Source organism: Pogoniulus pusillus, chromosome 4 (genome assembly GCF_015220805.1).
Source record: "Pogoniulus pusillus isolate bPogPus1 chromosome 4, bPogPus1.pri, whole genome shotgun sequence".
In the NCBI taxonomy this organism is placed as follows: Eukaryota; Metazoa; Chordata; class Aves; order Piciformes; family Lybiidae; genus Pogoniulus; species Pogoniulus pusillus.
The window spans coordinates 38,812,305-38,822,574 of NC_087267.1; the positions used below are offsets into that span (position 1 = coordinate 38,812,305).

The 10,270-nt window shown below is 43.3% G+C and overlaps 1 protein-coding gene across 3 annotated transcripts in view; it reads left to right on the plus strand.

Annotated features, from left to right (window-relative positions):
• Positions 1 to 10,270, plus strand: part of DMTF1 (cyclin D binding myb like transcription factor 1) — a 34,862-nt gene that overhangs the window by 23,006 nt on the left and 1,586 nt on the right. For all 3 annotated transcript variants that reach the window (XM_064142596.1, XM_064142594.1, XM_064142595.1), the window contains 4 exons: positions 4,621 to 4,706; positions 5,677 to 5,838; positions 6,560 to 6,946; positions 9,579 to 9,726. In XM_064142596.1, the coding sequence (XP_063998666.1) occupies positions 4,621 to 4,706; positions 5,677 to 5,838; positions 6,560 to 6,946; positions 9,579 to 9,726 (783 nt within the window). The remainder of the gene's footprint in view (positions 1 to 4,620; positions 4,707 to 5,676; positions 5,839 to 6,559; positions 6,947 to 9,578; positions 9,727 to 10,270) is intronic.

Sequence of the window (10,270 nt, forward strand, 5' to 3'; positions counted from 1 at the left end):
GTTCTTTAAAAAGAACTTTATTGTTTCTTCATTGGTCTTGCCATAATTTCAGTTTAAGGATTTCTGTACTCCATCTGACTGTTTCTAACTGTGTAGGTATTACTGTGACAGAACTAGCTGAGCCTGCTAGTTTAGGAGGGACATCGAAATGCTTGAGCGTGTCCAGAGAAGGGCGACGAGGCTGGTGAGAGGCCTTGAGCACAGCCCTACGAGGAGAGGCTGAGGGAGCTGGGATTGGTTAGCCTGGAGAAGAGGAGGCTCAGGGGTGACCTTATTGCTGTCTACAACTACCAGAGGGGTGGTTGTGGCCAGGAGGAGGTTGCTCTCACTCCTCTCAGGTGGCCAGCACCAGAACGAGAGGACACAGCCTCAAGCTGTGCCAGGGGAAATTTAGGCTCGAGGTGAGGAGAAAGTTCTTCACTGAGAGAGTCATTGGACACTGGAATGGGCTGCCCGGGGAGGTGGTGGAGTCGCCGTCCCTGGGGCTGTTCAAGGCAAGATTGGATGTGGCACTTGGTGCCATGGTCTAGCCTTGAGGTCTGTGATAAAGGGTTGGACTTGATGATCTGTGAGGTCTCTTCCAATCCTAATAATACTGTGATACTGCTCTGGCATGGGGCGTGGACTAGATGATCTCCAGAGGTCTCTTGCAACCCCTATCATTCTGTGATTCTGTAAAAGTATCAAGAAGCTGCAATTGGAGTGCCTAGATGCAGGAGTTGTAGGTATCTGTGTGCATGCACACAAGAGCTGCCATATAACATGTTCTTTGAAAAGGTTTCATTCAGTACACAAGCTTCTTAAGCAGACGACGTGTGTTTATTCTTTACATTTCTGCTGGTAGCTGTTGTCCAGAACAATGAATATCATGTGAAATCAATGCACTGTTGTCCCTAAGTTCTGATGAAGGACCCTGAAAGGAAGGTATTTAGTATTTTTCCTAGTCCTGTTCTTTATTATTCAGTTATTTCTAGGCACAAACACTCTGGAAACCATTACCTGCCAACTCACAGTATCACATTATCACAGTATCATCAGGGTTGGAAGAGACCTCACAGATCATCAAGTCCAACCCTTTACCACAACACTGACATTCAGCTGATCACAGAATCACAGAATTAACCAGGTTGGAAAAGACCTCTGAGTTCATTGAATCCAACCTATTACCTGACCCTTCTAATTAACTAAACCATGGCACTTAGTGCCTCATCCAGTCTCCTTTTAAACACCTCCAGGGATGGTGACTCCATCACCTCCCCGGGCAGCCTGTTCAAATGGGCAATCACTCTTTCTGTGAAGAAATTCTTCCTAACGCCCAACCTAAACCTGCCCTGGCACAGTTTGATCATAGAATCATAGAATCAACCAGGATAGAAGAGACCTCCAAGATCATCCAGTCCAACCTAGCACCCAGCCCTAGACAATCAACTAGACCATGGCACTAAGTACCTCATCCAGTCTTTTCTTCAACACCTCCAGGGATGGAGGGACACCTCCACCACTTCCCTGGGCAGCCCATTCCAGTGGCAAATCACTCTCTCTGGGAAGAACTTCCTCCTAACATCCAGCCTATGCCTCCCCTGGCACAACTTGAGACTGTGTCCCCTTGTTCTATTGCTGGTTGCCTGGGAGACCAACCCCTACCTGTCTAGAGCCTCCCTTCAGGTAGTTGTAGGTAGCAGTGAAGTCACCTCTGAGCCTCCTCCAGGCTAAACAACCCCAGCTCCCTCAGCCTCTCACCAGCTTTGTCGCCCTTCTCTGGACATGTTCCAGCACCTCAACATCTCTCTTGAATTGAGGGGCCCAGAACTGGACACAGTACTCAAGGTGTGACTTGACCACTGTTGAGTACAGGGGGCAGAATAACCTCCCTTGTCCTACTGGCCACACTGTTCCTGATCCAGGCCAAGACGCCGTTGGTTCTCTTGGCCACCTGGGCACACTGCTGGCTCATCTTTAGCCTACTATCTATCAGTACCCCCAGGTCCCTTTCTTCCTGGCTGCTCTCCAGCCACTCTGTCCCCAGCCTGTAGCATGGCTTGGGGTTGTTGTGGCCAAAGAGTAGAACTCTGCATTTGGCCTTGTTAAATCTCATCCCATTGGCCTCTGCCCACTCATCCAGCCTGGCAAGGTCTCTCTGCAGGGCTCTCCTCCCCTCCAACAGATCAACACCTGCTCCTAGCTCGGTGTCATCTGCAAACTTACTGATGGTGGACTCAATCCTCTGGTCCAGATCATCAGTAAAGATGTTGAACAGGACTGGGCCCAGCACTGATCCTTGGGGAACACCACTAGTGACTGGCAGCCAACTGGATGTGGCACCATTCGGCACCATTCACCACCTCTCTGGGCCTGGACCTCCAGCTTGTTTTTGACCCATATCAGCTTGAATCTGTCCAAGCCACAAGCTGCCAGCTTTGCCAGGAGCTTGTTGTGGAAGATAGTGTCAAAGGCTTTGCTGAAGTCCAGGTAGACTACATCCACAGCCTTCCCCACATTCACTAGGTGTGTAGTAGCGTAGGAAACACTACTGTCAGTGTTTCCCATGTTTTTAAGGGTGAACTTTCCTTATTATCAAACATTATTACCAGGTCTTGCTTGGATCATTGCTTATTGCTTTGTTTTCTAACTAATCTTATTAAGCAAGTCCAGTTGCTTAATTAATTACAATTAAGTTACTTCAGTCACCCCATATGTAGCCTGTCATCTCCATTTTATGCAATTTTGCACTGTTAGTCATGAATTTTATTAGGAAAATTTAGTGCTTCAGTCTTGCCAATTTCAAAATTAGTTAATCAGGTTAAGAACTGATTCTTCAGACTCTGACTGGGTAGGCATTCAGTAAACAGTCTCCTGGTTATGATTTCATTAAATTAGCTTGTTCTAATCTACTTTTCGAGTGCTATCATAGAATGGCCTAGGTTGGAAGGGACCTCAAGGATCATCCAGCTCCAACTCCCCCCCCCCCCCCCCCCCCCGTAGGCAGGAACACCCCCCACTAGAGGAGGTTGCTTAAGGCCTCATCCAGTCTGGCCTTGAACACCTCCAGGGAGGAAGCATCCACAGTCTCCCTGGGCAACCTGTTCCAGTGTCTCAGGCTTTGCTAAAGTCCCTTCAGTGTCTTCTCTAGGCTGAACAACCCCAGCTTGCTCAGCCTGTCCTCATAGCAGAGGTGTTTCAGCCCTTGGGTCATCTCTGTGGCCCTCTGGACTCCGGCAGCTCCGTGTCCTTTTCATGTTGGGGACACCAGAACTGGACACAGTATTCAAGGTGGGGTCTCAGAAGAACAGAGTAGTGGGGCAGAATCACCTCTCTTGACTTGCTGGCCACACTCCCCTTGATGCAGCCCAGGACACAATTTGCCTTCCAGGCTTCATAAGTGCACTGCTGACTGATGATGAGCTTCTCAGTCATTACACCCAAGTCTTTTTGTTCAGAGCTGCTCTCAACCCACTCTGCGTCCAGCCTGTATGTTGTGATGTCACATGCCTGTCTGCCTAACAGGCCTTTTTCCCCACTCAGTCTGCTTTCCTGAAGAGTTTCTGTTTGTGTAATCAAAGGGAATTTTGCATTGTGTCTTTCCCAGTCCCATGAGAGCTGAACCTATGATCCACTTTTCAGCTGCATTTCATAGAAGGTGCAAGGTTTCAAAGGGATAGTTTCTGTAATCTTTAAGAACATAACTGATCAGGTAATAGACAGGCCATGCTTTACAGCTGTCTTCTCTTAGGTGCCAGGAAATCTGCAGGGGGAAACCTTAAACATGCCAATGCAACGATAACAGTTTTAAAATCAGAGCTTCTATCTTCTTAAAAGACCAAAATTATTCTACTTTGAAGAAAGAGACAGACATGTTTTCAGTGCTTGGGACACTCCTGTCATCACGTAGATCTTTTTCAGTATTCATGGAATTTCTTGATGATCCCAGATAAAATATTAATTTACCTCCATGTTTTCAGGAACTTGTGACTTCTTGAAAAGTAAAACCCATAGTTGTGGTTCAGAAAGGTTTTTTTGATATCTTATAAAGCTTTGGGTATAAGCTTTTGGTGATCTTGAAATGTACACAAACTGTTTTCAATGCTTCATTCCTTTTGGAATTAATGGAATTGCATTAGTAATTACACACTTGTAAGAATACTTATTAGTTTTTATACATTGCAATCATAACACACAGGGTAGGATGTTTCATCAGTGATGGACATTATGTGGAGGGCAGAAAAGGTTAAAAACATGAAAAACCCAAGAGTTCTGTGGGAAACAGCACTATGAAATGTGACACCAGTTTAAAACAAGTAATACACGATCCAAAGGATATCTTTACAACAGAACCTCTTACAAATCTCATTACAAAAAGTAATTAGATCACATCAGATAATTCTGCTTTTATCCTTGTTCACTAAAACCACACTCCCTTTCTTTTGCACTGTAGAATGCCCTCTTTAAATTGTAGCTTGAGTACTAATTAGTGAACCTTGTTGTTAGGATTGCAGCCAATTTTCTTTTTCTTACTGCTGGAATTAACAGTACCCTGCTATGTAGTAATTATAGGGTGTTATGCTCTCTGCAGGGCTGAAGCATTTTCATTTACACATTTTCTTCCTTTTCTTCCTTTTTCAGCTTCATCTGATTCCCCTGCTGCTACTGTTGACTCTGATACAATAACACTAAACAGTGGAGCACTGCAGACCTTTGAAATCCTTCCAGTAAGTAGAACTGAGATTTGTTACTGCGGGTTTTTTTCTTTTAAACACAGCTACTTCTGTGGAACTGTGCATTTTCAAAAGAACAAAACTACAACAAACAAAAACAGTTCTCAACTGCAAAGAGGAAGGTAAGAGAAACCTTGAAGTTCAAAGCAAAATGTGTTTCTAAAAGTGTAATTCATTAGGGCTGTAGAGTAAAACATGAATTACAGTTAAACGCTTTAAATCTGTTTTAATGCTTCAATGCTATGAAGTTTTCCTTTGTGCTTGGGTTTCTTGGTTGAAATCTGACATAGCAGAGACACAGGAAGCTCCTAGCAAGCAAAGATTCTCTCAGTTGCATTGTACTGTAATTCGTAGCACACTTTCACTTTCAAGATTAAACTCAACGTACTCCTTTCTTACATACTGTTGTACAGCATAATACAGTCCTGCTTGGGTCTTAGCCTTAGTACTTGTGTTGGTAGTCTAAGGCTATAAGTGAGTTTATTTCTGCTTCTTAGCAGTGCAACTACCTGAAGGGGCATTGTAGCCAGGTGAGGGGTGGCCTCTTCTCCCAGGCAACCAGCAATAGAACAAGGGGACACAGTCTCAAGTTGTGCCAGGGTAGGTATAGGCTGGATGTTAGGAGGAAGTTCTTCACAGAGAGAGTGATTTCCCATTGGAATGGGCTGCCCAGGGAGGTGGTGGAGGCACCGTCCCTGGGGGTCTTCAAGAAAAGCCTGGATGAGGCACTTAGTGCCATGGTCTAGTTGATTGGTTAGGGCTGGGTGCTAGGTTGGACTGGATGATCTTGGAGGTCTCTTCCAACCTGGTTGATTCTATGATTCTATAAGGGTTTGGATTTGTTTGTTTGTTTTCCAGAGGAGAGTTAGTTAGGCTGGTTGATGTACACATGAGCAGTGCTGAGTGCTGCTGTTACCCAGGAAGGCAGCATGTTTCTATATTGAACTTGTTTTGTCTTTTATAGTCTTTCCACCTCCAGCCAACTGGAACACCGGGTACATACTTACTACAGACAAGCTCAAGCCAAGGCCTTCCTCTGACACTGACAACTAGTCCTACCATGACCCTGACAGCAGCTGCTGCTGCTCCAGCCTCCCCAGAGCAGATCATAGTCCATGCCTTATCGGTATGTTTTGAGCTGTGAAAAAAACGGAGTTTGGGCAGGGGAGGGAGGGAAACATAGTAATGCATGTCCCCATGTGTGCATGCTACATTTGGCAGGCATTTCTCAAGTCATAACAGTCTTACTTGGCTTAAATACTGAAGAGTGAGAATTTGTTCTTTAATTGTTTTTAAAAAGCAACTTCAAGTTGCTTTCGAACTCTGCAACGTTGTTCTTACTGCAGCTGAACGTGGTGTCTCCATCTAGTGGCTTTTCCCCCAGCAAAGTCCTTCTCCTTGTTGGTATTTTCAGTTACTCTCACAAGTTAATATTGATGTTCACAAAACTTGTATAGTAGTGACTGTATTACTTTTTGTTTGAGGGAGGGGAAACAAACTGAAGACTGAATAACAAATGGGATGCACAGTTATGCAGGGAAGAACAACCCTGATCTTTTAAATCTAGTGATCCTCACCTAACAGTTGCCTCTTTCATACAATCTGTTTGTTTCATTTGTGACTTAAAGAACAGTTGAAATTAAATTCAGTCTGTGTATTCATCATATAAGCTCAGGAAAGCTCAACAGATGATCTGGGATGACATACTAGAGAAGTAAAATTCTAAATTACAGTTACCAAAGAGTTCTTTGAATCCTTTTGCTTTTATTGGCTGAAAGACTGGAAAGGAGGAGTCTCTGACTTTTTTGGGTTTTGTTTGTGTCTCTTTTTGCAAATACTGCTTACAGCCAGAGCATTTGTTAAATACAAGTGACAATGTCACAGTGCAGTGCCACACACCAAGTGTCATAATCCGCACCGTTGCTGCTGAAGATATCTCCTCCTCTGTCACTCAGGCAGAACTTACTGTTGATTCAGATATTCAGTCAGCTGACCTGACAGAGCCTCCTGATACCCTGGAAACCAATACTTTCCCAGATGATATCCATCAGTCCAAGCTGGGTGATGAAGAACAATCAGGCTACAATGAAGATGATGCCTCCAAATTCAGCAGCAGGAATAGCAGTGAACTGATGGATGGAGTGATGGTAAGAACTGAGGAGGAGATTCATGATGCCAGGCTGAAACAGGAAGAGGATTCTCACTCTGATTTACCCAGCACTTACGTTACTGAGGTGAGGGAGTGTGTGATACTTATCTTTCCCTGTCTCTGCATGGAGAGTGATTTAACTGCATCTTTCACTTTATGTTAAGCTGTTCATATGAAATATGTCAATGATTTTATGGATATCACAGTTCTGTGAGTGTTTTGTTCAGAGCCTCTATCCTTGAGCTTTATTTTAGTTATCTCGTGGGAGTCAAAGTGATAGCATTTAATTTGGTACTTAGGCTTATATCTGACTTTTCCTGGAGCACTGAATACCTTACTAGCTGTGGAGTTGCTTCACTACTCAGGGTACTACTGCATGGTGATTGCAGAAATTGGGACTATTAGTGTCATTGAGCAGTTGGCTTCATCTGATTACTCTGATATTCTTTCTTTAATTGTCAAGCAAGCATACATACTTTGTAAACTGCTGAGCAAGGGAGGTGAGGTAGACCATTTAGGTTTTTTATTATTAATATTAATGATGTGTTTTGAGGTGCATAACAGTTGGCATTTTTAAGGACTTCTATGAAACAGGCTACTCCAGTTAAGTATTTGTTAAACTGGAATTTATAGCATTTAAAATTGATTGGGTTTTTTTTGCCTTAGTTTTATTAAGCTCAGACACCTGAGATGCAGAAACTAGTTTATCCAAATGATTTGGGACATTTGGGTTATTTATACTAAATGCCCTCATCTTTAAGTTGCTGCAACTGTGATAACATGTAAGTCAAGGAAAGCAGAAATACTAAAAAGAAGAGAACTCCTTTTAGTGAATAGAAAATACCTCTTTCTGTGAAAGCTTGATTAGGTTAGACTGTTACCAGTGTTGAAAATTCATTGTTGATGTGCTTTGACTTTGCCAGGCTTTGCCTTTGAAAAATGTATCACAGACACTGCATATCCATTTTGCTTTTACAAAGAGGGGGATCTTTGGACCTCTCAACAGTCTACTACAAGAGAAGCATTTGAACCCTGAATACACCCAAAGCTAGGGATTATATTTCTGTTTTCCTCTTTCACATCTCATGGTTGACATAGTTGTGGTAAGATTCTCAACAGTTAAGGCAACTCATCAGCATTCTACTCTCAGTTTAAAATACCAGTTTCTTGAGGTAGAATTATTAAACTTATCTGTAAACCTCGTTCCTAATTAGGCTTTGTAGAAATCATTTTCAGCTGGCAGGATATAAAGAGATACTAAACTTTTTCTTCTATATAGAAGACCAAACTGAATCGTAATTTGCCTTACACTTCTAGTCAGATTTGAGTTTGACATGTGTATTTAAATTCTAGGAAATAGTGAACTGGCTATGAGTGATTCTAAATGAAAAGTTACTCTAGAGTGACAGGCCTACATTTTGCTTGCTTTAAATCATTGCCAGTATTGTACTGTCCCTGTGGGTGTGAGTAGTGGGAAGCAGGCAGTCACGCTGCAGGGTTTTATTCTTTGTGGCTGGGAAAGGTGCCCATTCATCACAATGGCTTCTTTAGTTTTTCACACCTCCTCTTCCCAGCTTCCAGCCTCACATCACACTGTTCATCTTAGGCAGGTTGAGCTGAGCTCTACAGGAAGCTGCTTTTGCAGGTCAGGCACGACGTACCTTGCATGAATGGGTACATGTTTAAGACTGATTTGCTGATCTGCAGCACAGGTAGTCAGCTCCTCTTCAGCTGCACCACGGATTTTTCAGGCAGTTGCCTTTGCAAAAACATTGTGCAACTGAGGGGAAACAAGTTTTCCTAAAAAAATCCTAGGTGAATGACCTACAGGGTTTTACTGAACAGAGAGCTCCACACCCTTTCCCAAGCCCCTCTCTGAAAATAGTGACAAGTCTGGGTTCCATTCTGTTGGCAACACTTGCTACCATTCTTCTTCAGTGGTTCCTGAAGGTTGAATGAACCAGTCACATTACATACAAAAAACTGTAATCCAAATAACCTTGCTTCTTCTATCTAGGATGTCTTCTCAAAAGACAAATATTTGTGTTTGCAAAACCAAGAGTCACCAGAGTGTGCCATGACACTGAGTAAGCCTGGTGTGTTGCTGGTGTTCCAGTACTACAACAGGCAGCAGCAGCAGCTCTTTGAGACTGGGAGAGGTCAGGGGTATTGACAACTCATATGTGGGAGGAGTCAGTGTGTTGCCAATTTTTTTTATACAATGAGGCTCAGCTGAAAATGTTTGGAGTCAACCTACAGGCAGCAAGTGACAGGACAAGCATGGCACAGCAATTTAAAATGGGCGTTTTGAGCTGTGTTCAGTAGTTAGAACTTGACACAGAAGTTGTGAATCTATGAAGTTCAGGTAAAGCTGCTGCATTTGTGGAGCTGGTAAGTATTGTAAAGCAATTGTGTCAGAGTATCTACCCTTTCCACTACTTACTATCTAAATGATCACCACCTTGCAGTATCTCCTCTCTCCCTGCCCTCTCCTACTGCTTACAGGGTAGGATTCTTCTCGTCTTGTTTTTTATGCCTGCACTAGGATGAAAAATGTCCTAGAAATGTTAAACTAGCTTAGATGTTGACATTTCGATTTAATGAGATAAAATTTACCCAGGGAATCTATTTCTTATTGTGAAGTTTGGCTGAGCAGAGCAGGTTTCCTGTTTATGCTACCAAGAATACACTCTTATGTCCTGTTCTGTGTTCTGCAGGACCTGGGTTCTCCAACAATAGAAGAACAAGTGGATCAGCCTACAATAGATGATGAGACTGTGCTTATTGTTCCTTCCTCCCATGGTTTTATCCAGACAGCAGACGATATAGATGGTGAATCAGTCTTGCCCCTGACAACGCTAACAGGTACAGCAGTCCCTTGGTAGAGTTGATGCTGGAGCTAGGATTCATTGAAGTATTAGGACACTTTTGAGTTCCTGCAAACACTTTATAGATCTTTACTCTGTACTCTTCAATAATTTCCCATGTCGTTGGTATGAAGCTTTAAGCAAGTTGGTTCCTCAACTTCTTATTAGTAGAAGTGGAAGAAAGTCCCACTTAACCTCATGGGAAAAGCATTAGAACAAGCAGCTGCTTCATTGCCTGCAGAGCTGTTTCCATAACCCTTGAGCCTTGAATAAGCACACATAGCCTAAAAAGTAGCTCTTTCTCTAGTGTGCATTTCTTCATGCCTGAATGAAATGTTCCTTACTTGAGAGAAGATCAGAGGCAACAGAAATGCACTTGATGCCTCTCGTGGTGAAGGGCTGGGCTGCTTGAGGTTTGCACAGGCTCATTTGGAAAGGCATGCTGGCTTCTGCCACGCTTCCCACTGCCAAGAGTCATTTCAGACTTGGAAGTGGCACTCATATATTCTTCTGCCACAGCACCTAACAGATCCTCTTTTCCA